Source organism: Mastacembelus armatus, chromosome 5 (genome assembly GCF_900324485.2).
Source record: "Mastacembelus armatus chromosome 5, fMasArm1.2, whole genome shotgun sequence".
NCBI classification, from domain to species: Eukaryota; Metazoa; Chordata; class Actinopteri; order Synbranchiformes; family Mastacembelidae; genus Mastacembelus; species Mastacembelus armatus.
The window spans coordinates 1,262,207-1,283,866 of record NC_046637.1 but is presented as its reverse complement, the minus strand read 5'-3'; the positions used below and the strand labels follow the sequence as shown (position 1 = coordinate 1,283,866).

The window sequence follows — 21,660 nt, the reverse complement described above, 5'->3', positions numbered from 1 at the left end:
CAGGACGATTCTCAAAGGTAATTCAGAACAGAACAGCAGCAAACTGAATATTAAATAACCAGTTTAGAAAGTCAATAATTTCTGTCTTAATATTATGATTTTTAACAATTATGCCAAAGTTATTGTAGATACAAGGAGGGTCAATATTATTGATTATTGTGTTGATCACTTTAATGTTGGAGCTGATGTTAACTACCTTATATACTTCTAATTTGAAGTACTTTATGTACCGCTGGGTAGCTGATGTTAACTATCTTATATACTTCTAATTTCAAGTACTTTATGTACCGCTGGGTAGCTGAGGTTAACTACCTTATATACTTCTAATTTGAAGTACTTTATATACCGCTGGGTAGCTGATGTTAACTATCTTATATACTTCTAATTTGAAGTACTTTATATACCGCTGGGTAGCTGATGTTAACTATCTTATATACTTCTAATTTGAAGTACTTTATATACCGCTGGGTAGCTGACGTTAACTACCTTATATACTTCTAATTTGAAGTACTTTATATACCGCTGGGTAGCTGACGTTAACTACCTTATATACTTCTAATTTGAAGTACTTTATATACCGCTGGGTAGCTGACGTTAACTACCTTATATACTTCTAATTTGAAGTACTTTATATACCGCTGGGTAGCTGACGTTAACTACCTTATATACTTCTAATTTGAAGTACTTTATATACCGCTGGGTAGCTGACGTTAACTACCTTATATACTTCTAATTTGAAGTACTTCATGTACCGCTGGGTAGCTGACGTTAACTACCTTATATACTTCTAATTTGAAGTACTTCATGTACCGCTGGGTAGCTGACGTTAACTACCTTATATACTTCTAATTTGAAGTACTTCATGTACCGCTGGGTAGCTGACGTTAACTACCTTATATACTTCTAATTTGAAGTACTTCATGTACCGCTGGGTAGCTGACGTTAACTACCTTATATACTTCTAATTTGAAGTACTTCATGTACCGCTGGGTAGCTGACGTTAACTACCTTATATACTTCTAATTTGAAGTACTTTATGTACCGCTGGGTAGCTGACGTTAACTACCTTATATACTTCTAATTTGAAGTACTTTATGTACCGCTGGGTAGCTGACGTTAACTACCTTATATACTTCTAATTTGAAGTACTTCATGTACCGCTGGGTAGCTGACGTTAACTACCTTATATACTTCTAATTTGAAGTACTTCATGTACCGCCGGGTAGCTGACGTTAACTACCTTATATACTTCTAATTTGAAGTACTTCATGTACCGCCGGGTAGCTGACGTTAACTACCTTATATACTTCTAATTTGAAGTACTTCATGTACCGCCGGGTAGCTGACGTTAACTACCTTATATACTTCTAATTTGAAGTACTTTATATACCGCTGGGTAGCTGACGTTAACTACCTTATATACTTCTAATTTGAAGTACTTTATATACCGCTGGGTAGCTGACGTTAACTACCTTATATACTTCTAATTTGAAGTACTTTATATACCGCTGGGTAGCTGACGTTAACTACCTTATATACTTCTAATTTGAAGTACTTTATATACCGCTGGGTAGCTGACGTTAACTACCTTATATACTTCTAATTTGAAGTACTTTATGTACCGCTGGGTAGCTGACGTTAACTACCTTATATACTTCTAATTTGAAGTACTTTATATACCGCTGGGTAGCTGACGTTAACTACCTTATATACTTCTAATTTGAAGTACTTTATATACCGCTGGGTAGCTGACGTTAACTACCTTATATACTTCTAATTTGAAGTACTTTATATACCGCTGGGTAGCTGACGTTAACTACCTTATATACTTCTAATTTGAAGTACTTTATGTACCGCTGGGTATCTTGGGAATTTCCCCCCAGGGATCAATAAAGTTTGATGATCAGACTATATTTTGTTGGATCCATCTGATTCTGAAAAGGAACTAAAGTTCTCAGATAAATGTAGAGCAGGAAAAAGTCCAAGGTTTGACTCTGACATGTAGTGAAGTCCAAGGATGAAGTAGCTCAACAGTTACAATTGGAAGAAAATTGCTTTATGTCTGATTCAGGCAAATATCTGAACACAAGCATCAGAAATAATCAGCATTACAGATCACACTACACACAGTTGTATAGCTTAAAAACTACAACCAAATCAAGCATGGACAATGCAGCAAACTGGCAAAGGGGACATGCATGGTCCATATTAATCACAGCTGAGAGGTTATACATGAAGCAACAAGTTAATATTTGGGACAGACGGTCTTTAATCTGTATGTAATTAACAACATATCCTCGTTACCTAATCAGGAAAAACTAACCCAGTCACATTTATGTTTCCTAAAAACAAATGTGCTGTTGAGGTTTGTTAAGATTCTGGGAGGTTCTGAGAGTGAAGCGATGTGAAGTTAGGCTCTCAGTGACTGAGTGAATGAGTCATGTTGGTTGATGAGAGAGTTGAGGTTGCGCTTGATGTTTGAAAAATAAGTCTTCAAACCAGTGATTGGTTTATGATTTGAGAACAGATAATCTAGATAAGCCTGAGTCACATCATCAGCTGTAATGCAATCGGTGATAGAGACCACATAGCCAAACTCACTATCCTCATAACAACAATGAGGGTCACTGACTGGTCCACTGCAGTAAAGTCTAATACCTCTGGTCTTGAAAGTCTTGAATTTCTTCAGCAAAGTATCCAAGTCCTGCACATACACACTGATGGCAGCATTGATTGAATCAGTATAGTCCGATGCAGACTGTCCAGTCTGAATCTGCAGCCTCGCCTCATGGATCATCATCTGCAGGTGGAAGGAGGCTCCATTGACCCAGATTTTAAGTCCACGGGTGCTCATCTGTCTGTCATGCAGCAGGGAGTTTCTGAGGATGGTGAGTTGACCACTCAGCTTCCGCTCCAGTTCTTGTGTTTCCTGTAGTAAACGCTGCTGATTTTTAATGAACATGCGATGGCGCTTCAGATACTCTGTCATCGTGTCCCGGACAGATGAGGCTTTCTCTTCACCAAACACACGTTGGAGCAGGCTGTAGGTATCTACATTTCCTTCTGTGCTGCCTGTGATGCAGAGCTCTATAACCATGGAAATCACCAAAGCACCAAGTCCGACAGCATTCGGGGCTGGAGTTATCGCAGCCACAGCAGGGGTCAGCTTGTTGATGATTTCTGGGATTTTCATCTGGTCTTTGTAGTAGGACTTCAGAGCATAGTTAGAGTTCAGGTCAGAATATTTCAGCAGAGACTCGTCAATGCCCACATCTGATAAGAGACTGGATTTGATGGATGAAAGCATGGATGAATAGATGACTGGATCTAATGGATAGACGGATGGATTGATGGATGTATCTACCATAATGGTTTTTTGATACAAAAGCTGTGCGATTGTTCGAGATTCTTGCTGTGAATATCCACCTCCCATGTTTCTTCTCTCGATCTGTGAAGGTTCAATCAAAGTGCAAATGTCTCAGGACCAAGAGCCTGAACACCAGGCAGCTCAGGAAGCACAAAGATACAGCTCAGTTCCCTCATTTCTAACCAGGAGCAGGACACCAGGAACCAATCAGCTCTCTGCAAAATGAGGTGGATTTGTTTATTCTTCTCTAAAGCTCCGGTCCATCCAAAGTCCAGAGGTTTAGATGGAATGAACTCCCTGATGCTGCTGCTGTGGACACGTAACAGTGCAGGTGAAAGCGTTGGGCAGCCAGAACTGGTACAACGATGAAACACGTGTCTCCACAGAGCAAGAAATAATCATTTGGGCAGAAAAAGTTTCAGCTGAACTGAAATAACAGTTTTAAATAAATAACAGTTTCCACTCGTGTGGAGACATTTAAGCTTTTCTTAATGAAGAATTAAAGATATTATGATGATGATTATGATGAATTAATTATATTCAGTAAAATAATATACAGGATCATTTTGATCAGTGATCATTTGTTGTGAAGATGAAGGTTTTACACTCTCTGGGAATCAGCACTGGAGCTCTAACACTACACTATGATCTACTCCTATACTAATACTAATACTTAATTTCCAAAAATGGCCATAAAGTTCACAAGGTCCTTCCTGTTGCATAATTTTTCTGTTTGCATGGAATGAGGGCGGTTCAGATCCAAATTCCTTCTGAGGCTAATTAAATGTTTTGGTTCTCATTTCAACCAGAGAAAAAACAGCTCATGGCATTTGTGGTCCAATTACACATGTATGTTTCTATTGACCCGGTTGTCTGTCAGTCCATCAGGCGCTCCTGTCTTTCTGGTTCTTCCTCACACGACTGTTTGTTTTGCGGCTGCTTTGTCGCTGAAGCCTCGACCGGACCCTGCTCAGCTTTGATCCCTGACAATACGTCGTTCCGCTGCAACAACAGCTCAACCACAGTCTGCTGAGCCGACCGCACCCAGGGGAGCTTTGCATGTCACATCCACCCCAGTGTCAGGTCGGAAGATATATGATAGAAGAAGATAAAACAAGCCGAGTGACATGGTTGAACATTTGCGCTCTTCTGATTTCGGGGACAAAGATATCAGTGCATTAAGATTTCCTTCAGTGGAGCTACAGGGTCTGAGCCAAACCAGATCCTGTAGAGGTTTAGACTCACACCATAAAGGAAACACAATATATTTGATCATGTCCTTAAATCTCTTGGGTGAAAGTTCAAAGATCCAACACTGAGGTTAAAGGAATAGTTCAGCATTTTAGAAAAAGTCACTGATTTGATGAAACAAGAACATTATCAGTCTATACATGTAATATGTACCTACTTTTCACTAACTTCCAATATCAACAGCCTCTCCTCTCTGGCCCCAGGGCCTCCTCACTGCTTGTATATATAATAATATAATATATTAATTAACAGCATCGTGTTGCAGCAGCTTTAAAACTGCAGTGTTGATCAGTTGATCAGGTCTTAAGGTTAAATACTGAGAGGACGTTAAACCAGGCATCCTGCTTACACACACACCCTCACACACACACACACACACACTCAAGGACTCCCAGTTCAAAACACAGATCATCAAGGACACTCTGATGTAAACACACACCTGCATGCTCAGTCACTCAAGAACAAGCAGAAACACTGAAGGTCTGATCCCGTATGCAGAGACACTCAGTCAGCAGAAAATAGCCCAGAGAGGCAGGAAGAACGCTGCATCCTGGCGATAACATCAAGATGCACAACAATCAGGTTCCCAGTGTGACGCTACAGGAAATGCTGCTGGACGTTTACTGGGAGCCCGAGCTGCACGCACAAACACACAAACACACAAACTCCTGGATCACACTCGTGAGCAGCCGTAGGTGGTTTGTAGGGCAGACATGGTAACATAAGCCCCTCTGCTCGTGTTTCAGACTCGACCACTCGCGCCGGATTGTGTGTCACTCCTGGACAGAGGAACTCCTCAGTCCTCAGGTACCAGCTGCAGGAAAACCTCCAGACTCTGGTGGTGGTGTGCTGCAGAATCAGCTTCAGTTCAGACTGTTAGATGAGGCAAATATGTGAAGTCAAGCTGAACAGCAGTCACTCACAAACCACAACATACTTTACAACTCTCAGTATTTTCACACTGAGGAGGCCGCAGCTGTTATTATATACGTATGTATGGAGGCCTATGCAACGAGATACTTTCAAATACAATAACTTTCAAATAAAATACTCAGAGATAAAATAACTAGATACTTTCTCTTAGTAACTCTTGAGATACTTCCTCAAAATAATGACTTAAATAACTATGAGCCAGTATTCCTGTATTCTCATATGTGTCAAAGCAGCAAACAGCTTCCACACAGATCAGATAACAGTGGATGCCATTACTGAAGATCATTTTAGCTGTGGATTCACATATAATGACATTTTTGTGGTTTTAGAGGAATCACATAATATTAAAAACTATCAGTCATCATGCCAAAAAACAGCTTCCAGTTTAACCAACCTCCTGTTGGTTAAAATAATATCTCGTTATTTTGAGTTACTAAGTCAGAATATTGGGAAAGTGTGACTTAGGGGGACATTTTATTTTTCATCCCAGTGGCTTCCACACATACAGTATGTAACCAACATTAACGAAATGAAAAGCATCAGGTCGGACCCGTTACTGACTGATTTCCTCTGCCCACTGAAAACTCTCCTCACCAGTCACATCACTCAGTCCGACCACAGTCACCAGTCGACACTGCAGCCACACACATTCAATGACACGCTGCCTTCAGTTCCCTGCACACCTGCAGTCACATGACTTTACCTTTTTGGGCAGGTTATTCTGACCTGGACACAGCTCACACGTCCATTTATCCTTCCATAATGTGGGACTCAATATAAATGCTGCTCTGACAGTGTGTTATTTGCATTGCTCCCTCTTATGCAAACTGACAGTCACAGACCTGATCACCTGACACAGGTAGAAATAGAAATAGAAATAGAGCATAACAATGTTTTCACGTCAGCACGAACATCACGTCAAAACAGAGACGCTCTCGGTGCAAACGCTTCATAATTCATTACATCTCCATTATTATTATTATTATATCTAAACACTCCAGCTGTGTGTGTCTGATGACTGTAACCTACAGTAGTGCCTATTCTGCAGATTGAGATTATTAATACAAATTATAATCAACAAATAAATGATGAGGTTGCATCATATTACATATTATATTAGTGTAAAATAAACATAGCTACCAAAATGAGCTAATGAACAAATTAATGCATAAAAAAAAAAGTATGTTCTGCATAACAGGGGCTTTTATTTTGAAGTATAATTCAAATGAATGACCTTTATATATTGTTGCCCACAGTTTGCTCAGTGTTAAATGCTGCTGCATTGTCTTTACAGCACAGGTTTGAATCAAAGCAGGTATAAAGATCCAGGTGTTCCAGGTGTAAAGACGCTGCTAAACAAATATGAAGTATCCGACAGATATTTTCTGATGGAGCAACCTGGTGCCACAGTAAATGTGGAATCGATGGAGGCCTCAGACCTGAGTGAGGCTCAGGTGTCCTGTGCAGTTTTCTGGAACTAAAACTGTTTCCATTAAATGTTACTCACCAAAATGCAGAGTGGGTTGATGAGCTCTAGCAAATGTGATGGATCCATCTCACTCCTCATAAAACATTTGAAAAGCCGATTCTTTAATCCACCAGTGTTTCCAGTCAAGTTTACTGGCCACCAGTCTTCTTCATTCATGTCTTACTTGGCACATGGATACACACCTATATGCACTACTGCCACCTGTGGCTCAGTGTTACACCATCAGCACGGATCAGTGCCACTTCACTCAAACTAAACTAAACAAAAAAAGAACCTGAACCTTCAGGTTAAAGTGGATTTTGAAGGTTCTATGGCTGGAAATGTTTTTTCAGGACCTGGCAAACCTGCAGGCACAGTTATTATGGTTATTATGGTTTGGGTCCTCTCTAAAATGAATCTGGTCAATATAGAGGGTTTCTTGTGTTATTCCTGCTGAGGGATAACGTTGACAGGTACTAAAGAAAGATACCTGAGCATGCAGACATACAGTCCCAGTGTGACCAGTTTAAAATCTGTGTTTCCTTCACAGAAACAGATATTTTAGTCTCATGACTGATGGATTTCTGGCGTGCAGTGAAATTATGGTCCAGGACTGTTTTGGGACTGTTGGGTCGCAGTTTGGATCCTCCATTGTTCATATTTCTGTCCAAGTTGTTGTGTCACATTGTTCATGTTGTGGCCTGTGATGTGGCCCCTGGCCTGGATTTCCTGACAGGAAAACTGACTGTAGAGTAGCTCAGTGGGGAAAGTGATCCCTGGAGCTGGTCTGAATATGGCCTGCAGACATCCTAAAACCACTGACCTGCTGCACGGTGGAGCAGTGGTGGAGCAGCACATGCAGATTAGGATTAGGGTCTGAACCCAGGTGGACCCGGGGCCTTTCTGTGTGGAGTCTGCATGTTGTCCCTGTGTCTGTGTGGGTTTTCTCCTCCCACAGTCCAAACACATGCAGGTCAGGATTAGGGTCTGAACCCAGGTGGACCCGGGGCCTTTCTGTGTGGAGTCTGCATGTTGTCCCTGTGTCTGTGTGGGTTTTCTCCTCTCTGTGGGTCAGCCCTGTGATTGGCTGATGATCTGTTCGGGGGGGACCCGCCTCTCACCCACTGCATGCTGGGATTGGCTCCAGCCCCCCCATCCTGGATTGGACTAAATGCTAGATAAGGGATGGATGGATTATAAATCCATGCTGCAGACGTTAGTGTGCAAACTTCTTTAAGGTGCAAGTGTCAAACTCCACATTTCTGATGTGGATCATGTGCATCTTCTGAGGCCAAACATCAGGGTGAGAAATGGTCAAACTAAAACGAGCAGCTCTGAGAGCCACATTCGGACTCACATGGATGGGAGGCAGATTTTAGTCTGACTGCACTTTTATGAGAAACCAGCTAAAAACACCAGCTGTTAGTTTAGCTTGTTAGCACGCTAACAGTGCTAATCCACAATACATGACAATTTCTAAAATAACTATCTGAACTGAACCTGTGTAACATTTACTCTGAGAAAACAGCATCTACATGAAACATCCTTTATTGTCCTTAAAGTTCATCTTACAAATTAAAACCAACTTAAATTTCACATTGAAGTTCACATTCTCCAGTAAACGAAGTTTATTATAAAAATAAAAAAACAAAGCAGGTTTGTTAGACAATAATCCTAATTCCAAACAGTCACTTCATGGTCGATAAAAACCATTTCAAACCATGTCAACTGAAACAAGCAGTAAACACAAACATCAGGATAACCGATCACTGTCGATCATTATTGCTTATTGCTGTGCTGATGACGAATTAAACCAGAACATGATATAAATAACACCATGAACTACACCTGCTCTAACGCTTATATACAAATCTACATCTGTGGAAAATAATGCAGTTTATTGTGAAGGAGTTTAAACGTAATAATGGAAGAAATTTACTGTGGGATGTAAATGCAGATTCTTTACACAGATAAAGACAAACAGCATCTTCACACACCAGATTTATTCAAGTGTCTGCTGTTATTTCTGCAGTTTCTACATTTACGTTACCGAGACCAGCAGCAGGACTATTGTCGCCCTGCCTCTATTTACGGCTCCATTTGTTCCCTGTAGAGAACCGACAACGTAAAGTAGGTGTGAGTGTGTGTGGGTGCCTTAAATAACACTTATTATAAGTCACTGGAGATTTGTCTAAAATGCTGCTGTAAACGTTAAGGCAGGAAAATCAAGGCACATGTTGAGATTTACAGACAAAGGAAGAAAAAGTCTCAGAGTCAACAGAAAGAACAAAGTTTTCTTTTACATGAGGAGGAAGTGAATCTGCGTCTTTATACATATTAACACAGCCCCGATGCTTCTTGTTTGTAGCAAACAAAAAAATAAAGGCTGATTTTGACATTAAAACAAACAGAAATTAAAAATGTATATCGATTATTTTGAATTCTACACTTGTTTTGTCGAAAATAAAAAGAGAAGTTTAGGTTTTATGTCTTCTGGTTTCTCCTACACTGACCGTGAATTTTACTTTGTACCAGTTCTGGTGGTTTGATCGGCGTAATGATCGTCACTTTCATTTTATTATGTAGTGAGATGTGACCCTATTATGTCATCAGTGGTTTTTATTATTATAACACACCAGTTTATCTGAGCCCAGTAGGTAAGTGTACATGTAGGAGGGCCATGTTATCAGCCCATTAAATGGCTGCTATCACTTGTTATTGTGCTTCAAAAGGGGGAAAAACTGCACCGACCAGTAGGCCCCAAGGTGCAGAACATCCACAGGTTCTAGACGACCTCCTGCAGCCCAGCAGTACTGACTGACGTCACAGTTAGTGAAATAAAGGGCAACAACATCAAGCTGATAACGGCCATTTAATGGTGTGACGACGTTTGACACAGGTTCCTTCAGTGGATGGTGGACTATGAAACAGGAAACAGCTGTTTCAGTGGTGGAAAGTAACTTACAGTACATTTACTCCACTATTTTAGTCCAATTGTGAGGTATTTGTACTTCAACTGAGTATTTCTATTTCCTGCTACTTCATCCTTGGACTTCACCACATGTCAGAGCCAAACTTCGTACTTTTTCCTGCTCTACATTTATCTGATAACTTTAGTTCCTTTTTCAGATGAATCCAAAAAAAATACAGTGCAGTACTTCAAGTACATTTGGATGATGGTACTTTTGGACTTTTACTGCAGTAACACTTTGAATGTAGGACTTTTACTTGGAATAGAGGATTTTTACTCTGTGGTATTACTACTGGTACTGCAGTAAAAGGATCACAGTACTGCTTGTACCCCTGTGTTCGTTTCCTGTTTCAAACCCACAGTCCAAGTTGTGTAGAAAGTTTTGCAGGCGTCTCTTTTTGACGGTTTTAACAATATTTGTTTTAATTTAAACTTGAAAAAGCTCTGATTAGCTCTGATGTGTCCTGTCTGGGACTAAATAACCACGTGTAAAGTCCTCATCGAGGTCCCTGGAGTGCACCTAGGAAAAACAGACGCAGACACAGAAAAAACATTTCTGTTGACACCAAAAATTCACATTTTTGTCCAACTGTTCTCAGCTTTCATGCATCCGGTTTATCTAAAACTCAGATCGGCTCCAACCTTGTTCTTGTTTTTTTAAACGATGACTCAAGTAGGAAAATGTAGAAACAGACTGACTCTAAAGCTTCATACGGTAAATGGAAATTTGTCAGGTTGTAAACTAGAACCCTGCTGTGCTTGTAGCGGCTCCACACCTGAGGAAATCTGAGTGACGACGGTGACGGAGCCAACGTGGCTGTAAAGGCTGATTTTCACCAGCGGAGGCAGAAGACGGAGGATTGACTTTCGAAAAAAACACAGTGCCTGAAAACCTTCCTCCATCAGCTGTAGTCAGGGAGCACACCCCCCCACCCTAATTAGTGCTCTTCAGCTCGAACCGGCTGTACACCGGCTTGGTTTTCTTGTTGTACTGGTTCACTAGGTCCAGTTTGCTGTGGCCCAGTGTCATTCGCTTCTGGTCCTGTCGACTCATCACCACCCCCGGGGAGGGCGGCGGTGGGGGGCTCTGCTGGCTCTCCGGCTCAGTCTGAGAGAGGTCTGGCCCACCCCAGGGCGAGGAGCTGTAAGGGGGCGGAGACCTCCTGAAGTTGTCTTTGTTGGTGGAGGGCAGGAACATGTCAGAGAGTTTGTTGAAGAACTGGTTGGGGGGAGTTCTCTGTTTGGAACTGAGTTTGCTGTCATTGCCCGGAGGGGGCGTCTGGGTCTTGGGATTCAGGTTGGAGTTGGGGGTGGCGTGGAACATGTTCGGTTTGTGGTCGTACAACCCCAGTGCCTGGAACTTGGAGGAAGCGCCCCCGATGTTTGACCTCATGACGTCCACCGGCGTGGCCTTGTTCCAGTCGATCCCCATAGACTGCCCATAGTTCGGGGGTGGGCGATCAGGAATTGGACCGTGATTGGTCCCTCCATTGGCGGAGCCCCGCGGTCCAGGTGTGCCGGTCTGTCCTCGCTCTCCGACTCTCCTCTCGGGGCTGAGGTGAGAGCCGCTGCCGTGCTCCTTCTTGTCCATACCCTGAGTGACCTTGTAGACGGGGTTAGGGGTCATCCCAGGAGCCGCCTTCACGCTGGAGACGCTGTTACTCGATTGGCTGCTGGAGTTTTCAGAGCAGCCGCGGTCCCTCTGCCTGCTGTGTGTGTGGGGGGGCACAGGGACAGGAACAGGGGCGATTAATCGAGGTCACAACCAGTGAAACTTCCTATAATTGATGTTGTACACACATGAATCTGTGTTTTTAATGTACGTTTATCTTTTATTTATCACTATTATTAGTGTTTATTACAGTGTAATAACCAAGACCAGTTGTTTTTGTCTTTCGTGCAATAAAAACCTTTTTGCTGATTCAATTATCAAAAGCTTTTTAGTCAAAAACACTAATATCAAACTAAAAATCCTAATCTGCAGAATAATGGACATAATGTTAGACACAGGGCTGTCTCAGTTTCAAATGTCAGCAGAAAGTTTTTAATTTGTGATTACATGTTGAAATTGTACCTGTCAGAGAGAAGGTCCAGGCCCATGACGGGGCTGAAGCCCAAGCCCACTCCAGGGCCCGCCATGCCCTGGTAGAACGGGTAGTAGGGCATCCCCTCCTCCTCTGGGTTGTAGAAGCAGTCGATGATCTGCGAGTCGGCGTACATGCAGCGAAACTCCCGGTCGAAGCTGTCGGTGATGCGACCCGAGAAGTGCATCACCATGTTGCTGTGCACCTGAGCCGACAACCAGGTGAAACTGGAGGGGGCAGGAAACAGGGACAGACATGACATGAGTGTGGTGAACCGGTGCACTGTAGGTGATCAGTACAACAGTGTTCTGAGGCCACACAGACACAGGATGTGCTTCAAGAGAACGTTCTAAAATGAAAATAAATGAAGGCTGATGTGCTGTTATGGGCTAAAATGTGCCCATCAGGACCAACTCCTGCATGAGTCCACACCACGAAACTACCAAACAGAACATGTGGCTTTGCTTCGTGCTTCCTATCAGCTGTCTTTGTGCAAATTATCGCTTCCACCTCCAGCTGATAAAACTGCAGATTGGCCTCAGCTATTTCCTGGACCGGGAGTGAGTGTGGTGACTCATCACGAACACTGAGGACGCCGGACTGAGCAGCACTAACACCGTTTCATGATAAACAGACAGGACCATGTGACTGTATTCTGATTAATGCGAATTACCCAGCAGGCCCGAGACACGTGGAGGAAAAACCAAGTAAGAAACAGGTATTTTAGATTTTACAGAGCTAAAGCAAAGCTGCATTTCTCCCTCAGGATTCAGAGCCGACCTGAACTTCGGCTTCACGTCAGTTTCAGTGAACACAGCAGCTGTTTCAGCTCACGCTGACATGTGAGAGGGAAACTATCCTTTGAAATGAAATGATTAAACATTAATAAAGTGTGGGACACAGAGAAGAGGACGCTCCATGCAGACATCGAGCTCACTGATTGGCTGTGAGAAAGACAAGAAAACGTTTCATACACGATTATAATAAACGTGAGCATCTTTGAATGACGCTCGTGCACGTTTGCCTCTTTGCAGCCCTGAGATGCATGTTTGTGTTTTCCCTCTAACCTCAGTGTCACATTTACAGAAACACCTTCTCTTGTTTTACCGTCTTTAGGTTTTCAGTGTTCTGAGGGATCAGACCTTAAATGACAGAGTCTGTCAGTCTGCTGGATCTGCTGGACCTGCACCAACTTGTTCCAGAGAGCATCTCCCCTCAGCAGGTTTTTTTAGTTTATACTTCACTTTTAAATGCAAATCATAAAAAGTCTAACTGCTCAAATCCTCAGAGCTATAAACCCAGATCATGAAACTAACGATGGGTGATCTCTGCAGAGACAACACCCAGCCAGGCAGGTAAAAACTACAGTCTCCTCTGAATGTAAATAACAAGGAACCAGCAGGTATAGACACGGGGTGGATGGATGTACACAGCAGTGAAGTCATTAGAGGACCTGCAGAAACAGGGAGCTGGTTTTATAGAAGGTGGGGGCCTGCAGGACGACTTTGCTCTGATAAATCACTCTCTGCTCACATGTGTTGGACACATTTCAGCTGAAGTTAAATTCCTGCTGTGAAGAGGAACTGATCGGTGCACGCCTTCCCTGCTCTGCCATAAATCAGCGTTCTGCACAGATTTACTGTACTACCACCGCTATGCTGCTGTTACTGTAGCATAAAGCCATTGGTGTTTCAGTAGCTCTGTATTATATTTAGGAAGGAGGTGTGAATGTGTTTCAGGTTAACAGATTAACTCTGACATTATCTATGAAAGACACAGAATCAGTTTCATTATTTGCCTCTCAAATAAACTAATCAGCCTCGGAGTTTTGGTGTGAAGCTGGCGATGATGAAGATAGTGTGGGAGGAGAGGCGTGCCGAGGTGATAACATTCACTGAGCCACTTGGCACCGGCTCAGACCTCACCCTTCATTCCTCACCCGGCGGCAAGTTCGATGCCTGTCAGCCCGCATGCCGGACCTGACCCTGCCCAAGCGGTTCCACGCGCTAAAAACAGCTCAGGCTCCACGTCAGATCTGAAATCTTGCTGCTCTGCTTCCACACATCACTGCTCTTTCATTCCTCCGAAGTAAAACTGCTGCTGTTCTTCACTATTACCAGGGAATGAGACAGAAAATCCATGAAACAAAACGAACAACAGAAGGAAAACAACAGGGATTGTTGCATGTTCCTGCACTGATCACATGATCCTCTGCACATGCACCACTGAGTTTCTTATCTCTGCTTATCTTCTGTTCACCGTCGCCATCTGCTCATGGCCGACAACAATATCACTAATGATTTCACTGCGACGTGTGAGTGTGTGTGAGTGTGTGTGTGTGTGTTTCTCCCAGTGGGAGGACACATCATCCTCTGACTGCACATAACCTGAGCTACAGCTGAGGTGGAAATAATCAACATGAACCAGCAGGTGGACTTTGGTTATGAAGAGCCCCAGACAGCTGCAGCCTTTTCCACATAAGGATGGTGCTCAGTGATTTCTGGTTAGATGTTGGCAGAAAGTGCAGTTCATGAAGCCAGAAGGTATCGGGAGAGTTGAGGTTTGTTAAACTGAAGCAGGAGTTAAATTACACCATAATGAGGGAAGGTGACTAAAAAAACTACAGTCTCTCTCATGACTCCCTCTCTCCCCGTGGCACTGAGCTGTTTGTCTGGCAGCTTCACTGGTACATGACACTCACGGCGACACACAACACGAGACAGCAAAACAAAGAGCACAACATTCAAAGGAGCATTTCTTCTTCAAATCACTGGAGCTGCAACAATTAGTCCAGTCATTTTAGGGACAAAACAATGAGTCAATCTATTGATCAAAGAAAAAACACCAGCAGGTTGATCAATAATGCTGCATCTGGTGAAACGAAGAGAAACTTCTGTGAAAACGAAACCCAGCCGGTGTTTCAGTGCCTGTGTGAAAGGTGTGTGTTCAGTAAACGCCTCTGCAGCGTCTGCTCCTCAACGATCACTCACATGTTGCAGCTGTAATTACAGGTTTTACTCAGCACAGCAGCACAACACCAGCTTTGTCTCACAGCTTATCCACGCACGGACATTTGCACACTCACCAGGCGTCAGGCTTCCTTTCAACCCGCTGTTATTTCTGCTTATCGGGACGGCTGCAAAGTAAATGTCAACCTGCTAAATGTGTTTTAATGTTCCCACAGGTTCCATCGACTGTTCACAGACCGAATGTCTCTTTGTCCCTTTGTTTGTCTGTTTTCTCAGGAGTCCACCTCCATGTTTTCTTGCGGCTACAGATCACCAGTCTGTCACCTGGGTTTTATTTAAGCTTCTCACTGACGCAACTTTAATTCCAATTTTAAAACAACAGCAGAGCTGCACTGACACTTAAAGCCCCAGAAACTGTTGCATCGAAACCTGCTGTCCTGTGTGTGTGGCTCCCTCACCTGTAGGATCCGGCGATGACCTCTTCACAGTCGATGATCATAAACTTCTCCAGGACCTGACCGGTGAATTTCTTGCCGCTCTTGGTGCAGTAGGTGTCGCCGCACACACTGCGAATACGCATGTTCTGCACAGGACACGCAAACACACACACTGTTAGATAAACGCACGTGTGTGTGCTCACAAACTGAAAACACACAGGTCAGTATTAGTATAAAGAAACAGAAACAAAAATCTGAAATGTCATGTGTTGAGCAGCATCAGTCATGTGATCTGCATCTGGAAAAATTCAGAATTTTCTGCTTTTGAAAATTGAAATAAGTTAAAAACATCACCCTCAGACGGGAAGAGGATAAATGACACTTCTACAGTCATGTACCAATTAATAATAACGTGGATTATTAATGTTATTAGTAAACCCTCCCTTCTGGTGGATAAACAGAACAATGTGGAATCGTTTCATACAGAAGAGACGATCCTTTCCAAAGCTGGCAGGGATCCACGGTGCTGCCCCGCAGGGATTATCATGTTTGTTTTCTACAACAGTAAAAAAACACCAAAAGCTGAACTGACACTCGCTAAAGCAAATAGTAGAGTAGGCAAATACGACGAGGCTCTCCACGTCTCCCCCCAGCAAACAGAGACACACACTCTTTGCCCTGCTCCAACACTCCTGTGGGATTTCTAGAAGTCGAGTGTAAAGACGATGCTGGTTGGAAAATACTTCGACTATTAAAACACCATCGTTGATTTTTTAAGGGTTTGTGTTGAGATTGTTCTCCTCCAGCTTTGAGGACAAGAACAAGCAACATGGTCGACAAAGTTCAACATGAACCCATTAAACCTTTGCTCTGTGTGAGGCCTGAGAACAGAACCAGCATTTAACTGTGGCACTTTGAGATGGTTCCACTTCTTTAAGCTCAGTCTTAAAGGGGAGAGAACCACTTTGAGTTTGGACACGGGGCTGAAATGTAATTCCACATTTCTTTCTAACGATGACCTTGAGCTTCTGTGAAGGATCAGCCCCGGATGAGACGGGACGTGCTGCTGTAACTTCAGCCTGCACCTGCTCCTTCACGCCTGAGCAACAAAATCCTTCAGGACCGTACTTACGCTCAGGTGCGAGTTCTGGATGTCGAGCGCGGAGCACATGTCCGTGAAGTAGCTGAGGTTCTTCAAGTCCAGCAGGATGTAAACGGGGACCCGGCGCTTGTTGGACGCCTCCATCAGGTCACACAGCAGGTCCACGTCCGTGAACACGTCCATCACCAGCGCTATCACCTGCAGCAGCGGAGACATATGAGAGACGTCCTGCAGCGTTTCATCAACATTTCATGAACATGGGACAAAGCAAAGAAATGACAAATAATGTGAAGCTGCAGCAACAACAGGTTCTGCTCCATGTTCCTTTCAATAATGTCTGAGCACCGTGAACCATTTCTGCCTCCGTCTGTTCCCTGTTTAAAAGAGTTCAGTTCATTTTTATCTGTTTTGGTTTCATCATTTTACATGTTACTTTAGTTCTGTCAGGAAAACACTGAACTACTGAGCATGTGCAGATGGAGCCACACTAATAACGTTTGACTGACTGATTGACTGACTGACTGACTGACTGATTGATTGATTGATTGATTGATTGATTGATTGATTGATAAATGCCTTTTGGAAATAGACAGAAATAATAACAATAATAGAGTTTTATTACAACTTTCTAAACTGTGACTCCTTTAAACAAAATGATAATTAAAGCTTCTGATGCTACAACAGCTTTGCAAAGAGTTGACAACACAGGTGGATCTACCTGTTCTGGGCCCTCGGGCTAAAAATGTGCCTTCATGTCCCAACAACAACCGTGCACACAGGCCCAGTAACCCACCAGTTCTCCCATACTGGGAGGAAATGTGGCCCCATTCTTTCTGTACAAACAAGCCAAACTATGAAAAAGCAACTGACTCATTAAAACTGTGGCTTTTTTTTTTTTTCACATTAATTAACAGAAACTGTGATTCTCTCAGTTCACACACATTAAAAAGAAAAACCAACAGGTGCTTTTATATGGAGCACATTCATGTTCAACACACACACACACACACACACACACACAGACGTGTTCAGACATGTACATGCCCACAGGCTGCACATGTGCGTGCAAACGAAAAGCACAGACACTTAAAATGAGCGACAGGTCTTCAGACACTTTTTAAGGATGAGCTCTGAGGTTCTTCTGTTTGAGAGGAGCAACAGGGAAGAGGTCAAAGGTCGTTTGTTGCTCCGATCTCGATAACAAACTGCTGACTCTGCACTAACGTGGCAGAAATAGGTCTGAGAGAAAACACCTTTGGTTTCTGCTGTTTCATGCAGGAGCTGATCAGTTTTAAATTCTTCTGTGGGAGAAGAGTTTTCATCTCTGTGAGCAGCCGACTGAGCGATGGTGGAACTGGAACACGTCTATTTATACCCACAGAAGAGGGAAGTGTCTGGAAGTGACGCACAGGCAACGTGTGCTGTGTGTGTCAATAAACCAACTGTGTGTCTTTGTGTGATCAGGGATCACGAGACGACGTTCATGATAAACTCATCAGTTTAAAGTCCATCCATTATCTAGACCCCCTTAGTCCTAACCAGGGTCACAGGGACCTGCTGGAGCCTCTCCCAGCTCTCTCTGGGTGAAAGGCAGGGGTCCACCCTGGACAGGTCCCCAGTCCATCACAGGGCCACATAGAGACAAACAACCTCACACACTCACACTCACTCCTATGGGCAATTTAGAGTCACCAATCAACCTGACATACATGTTTTTGGACTGTGGGAGGAAACCAGAGGACCTGGAGAAAACCCACACAAGCACAGGGAGAACATGCAGACTCCACATAGAAAGACCCCTGATGGGTTTCAAACCAGGAACCTTCTTGCTGTGAGGCAACAGGGCTACTGAATCTCCAGACCCAGACCCAGACGCCCCAGTTCCACGACCACAGAGACACAAAACTACCATAAACCGACATCGCACAGATGGAGTGGGGCCTTTTACTTGTGTGTTGTCTGGTGATGGGAGGACAAAGGTCAGGGACAGCGTGGGTTCTGTTACTGTTTCCTTGTTTTTATTCGAACCGCCTCACTGTCGAAGCTGTAAACTGTACAAATACGGTTTGATTCCCAGTTTGTGTTCTGCAGGTTTGGGCCTCCCAGTACAATCGCCTTGTGTTGAACTGAGACTGAGGGTGAGCACGGAGGAGCTGGCTGATTCCAGCCTGAACACAAAAGTTACTGAGCTCATGACACCTGAGCTGAACCTGCTGGTGTCAAACCCCTGAAGTCGCTGTTCAGTAGGTGACAGAGGTTCTAGTGAACTGATCCTGGAACCGGTCGAACGTCTACCGGATGAGGCGGTATCTTTTTTTTTTTTTTTTTTTTCCTCCACCTGTGGGACTGTGAGAACCAGGTGTGTGACCTATTTTCTACTGCGGACTGGTTGGTTCCTGTGTATGAACAGACTATATGACCCGTCTTCAGAAAAAACACTGACACTGAATTTTAAGCAGATTAAATACATGAACTAAAAACTCCGTTTACTTCATTTCAACAGGTACAACGTGTATTTGTAAAGAGAAAAGTACTTTATACTTGGAAACAGCATCTTTACTTAACCCAGTTTCACGGACTCGCTGTGGCCCTTCTTACCTTCTTGGCTTTATTGATCAGGGACCTGATCAGGTCTTTGACGTTGTGAGTCTTGTCCCTCTGGAAGTAGATCTGCGTCTCCGACGGTCCGTATTTCGCCGGGGATTCCGGCCATCCGAGCTCCAGCATCGGCGGATCCTCGTCGGACATCATCGGGAAGTAAGTCCCGGAGGTGAGCTCGGACACGGCGTCTCCGTCCCCGAAGTCCCGGTCGCCGGGGCCGATTCCGTTGCTCTCGGCGCCCGGTGTCTTGGCCGCATACTGGCTGATGTACTGGATCTCCAGCGGGGAGAGGAAGTTGACCTCCCGCTCCTCGGTCAGGACCCTGCGGTACTCCTTCTCTCCGTGCTCCAGCAGCGCGTCCGTGGCCAGGCGCGCCGCCTCGTTGTGGCTCAGCTCCAGCGTAGAGACCTGGCGCCACGGGTTCTTCACCTCCTCCAGCCGGGAGGCCAGCTTACCCAGGGGCTTCCTGCCGATCACGGTCGGCCGCAGGCCCTCCGAGCTGATCATGGTTCCGGTGGAGTCAGCACTCCCTGGATCAATCCCCCCCACAATCCTCTGAGCCGTTAAGAAGCGATAACAACCGATCCCTGTTTCCGTCAGTGCAGGTCAATACTGCACCGGGACCCCAGAACTCCGCATCCACGAAGACTCCTGCACTTTTATGATGCGTTAAAACCAAAAACTTGGTTCAACAAAGTCCACTTTAAAGGACCGGGTTCCGTTTTTCCTCGTTAGAAACTCGGATCCAGACGAGGCGCTGAAATGGTCCCGGCTTCTCTAGTTCCCCGTCATGTCAGATCGGATCCGTGTCCCAGGAGACTCCAGTGTTTCTGCTCACCTGGTGCTACCTGTGCTGTCATTGGTCCGAGGCGCGGACACGAGGCTCCGCCCCGTCCTGTCAATTCCCTGAAGGTGGACTACTACTACCTGCTTAGGGATTTCAAAATAAAGCTCCAGCACGGGCTTCATTTCGCTTTTTGCTTCTATCTTCTGTCATTTTCTTCTTCTTCTGCAACATTTCACAGGTTAATAAAAAATGTTCATGTTAACTTACTTTTATAATAAATAAATAAATAATAAAATAAATATACATCAATAAATAGATTTTATGATAATGGTTTTATTTTGAAGGCTTAACCTCGGGTCTAATTCACACGGTGTGTGGTTTAGCTTTCCTCTTTAATAAAATAATTCGACATAAAAAACAGGGATGAACTGTCAAAAAAAAAAAAAATCACCCACCATATAAATATATTATTATATATAATAATAATCATAATATCATCAGGTGTATTGGGTGTACAGCAGCAGATGTTTATGACTAAAGATCACAGATATTAATATCCAGAGTAAAATTATATTCAATAATACAAACGTTAGATTTTCTCAGATTCTTAAAACAGTTTTGACCAAATAACTTTGAGTATAAATCTACGAGTGTTAAAGGAATAAACATGTTGTTAATTATTTATTATTATTAGAGCAAAAATCACTAAATCACGCACAAATATTCAAGCTGTCCCTGATCCCCCTGAGGGGAACCACATGTGGTGCGGTGGATGTGCAGACTAACAACCAGAGACCTGTCTGGGCTGCTGAGTGTGTCCATCCAGCAGCACAGTATCAAAGACGTCCACAGCTTTTGTTCAACATCCCGGTCCCTGTTTGGGCCGATGAATTCCCCACAGAGCTTAGGACAATACACTGCACCACAGGGTCAGACAGGTCAGGCTGACAGAGACGCACCTGTGGTTTGAACCCAGGGAAATAACATTACATGGTTCCTTACCATATACAGTATTTACAGTAAAATACTAAGACTAGTTGCTGCTGAAGGACATCAAAGTTTTTCTTTGCACCTTCAAGCACGTATCTTCTGCCTGTAAAGAGTATTTTTAGACTTCTTCATGTTCTTTATTTCAACAGGTGCTGCAGATGTTAAAGGTCAACATTTTCATCCAGCTTGTGAAGCCACAGTAACATCAGCCAACAAACTGGCTGCTGGCTGGAAAGAAGAAACTACTTTGGTCTGTAAGTTGAAAATGAGCAGGAAATGTAGAAATGCTGGTCATTCTCTCGCTGGTTTCCTTATAAGTGACGTGTGATGAGGGGAGGGAGCAATTTCACACCAGCTCAGTTTCCCTGTAATTAGAGGCACAGGACCAAGTAGTTCCACGGAACCTCCTGAAAAAATGTCTTTTACATCTCAAGGTACTTCTTAGAAAATTCCTGTTTCCACCTGTAGAAGTGACGTTATGGTTCAATGTGGACTTCGAAGTTCAGAGCACAGAGGTCTGCCCTCCTGGGAAGCTTGACGGTTAATAGATTTCTACTGATCCAGTCTGTCCTACGTGGGTTTCTGTGTTATGTGTTCATGGGGAGTGCTGGGGTCAAACAGTCACAGTATTTTCTTACTGTCTCTGTGTTTCTGAGGGAAGGATGAATGTACCTGATGTCCCCATGAAGTCACAAACATC

General features: G+C 43.7%; 1 protein-coding gene across 1 annotated transcript; it reads right to left on the bottom strand.

The window, feature by feature from the left end:
- Positions 1 to 8,551: 8,551 nt before the first annotated feature.
- On the bottom strand, positions 8,552 to 20,053 carry fam83c (family with sequence similarity 83 member C). The gene is made up of 5 exons (XM_026307931.1): positions 19,181 to 20,053; positions 16,613 to 16,780; positions 15,502 to 15,626; positions 12,065 to 12,301; positions 8,552 to 11,699 (listed from the first exon to the last, which is right to left on the bottom strand). The coding sequence occupies exons 1-5, from the start codon at positions 19,688 to 19,690 to the stop codon at positions 10,925 to 10,927; spliced, it is 1,815 nt and encodes a 604-aa protein (XP_026163716.1). The 5' UTR covers positions 19,691 to 20,053; the 3' UTR covers positions 8,552 to 10,924.
- Positions 20,054 to 21,660: the final 1,607 nt, after the last annotated feature.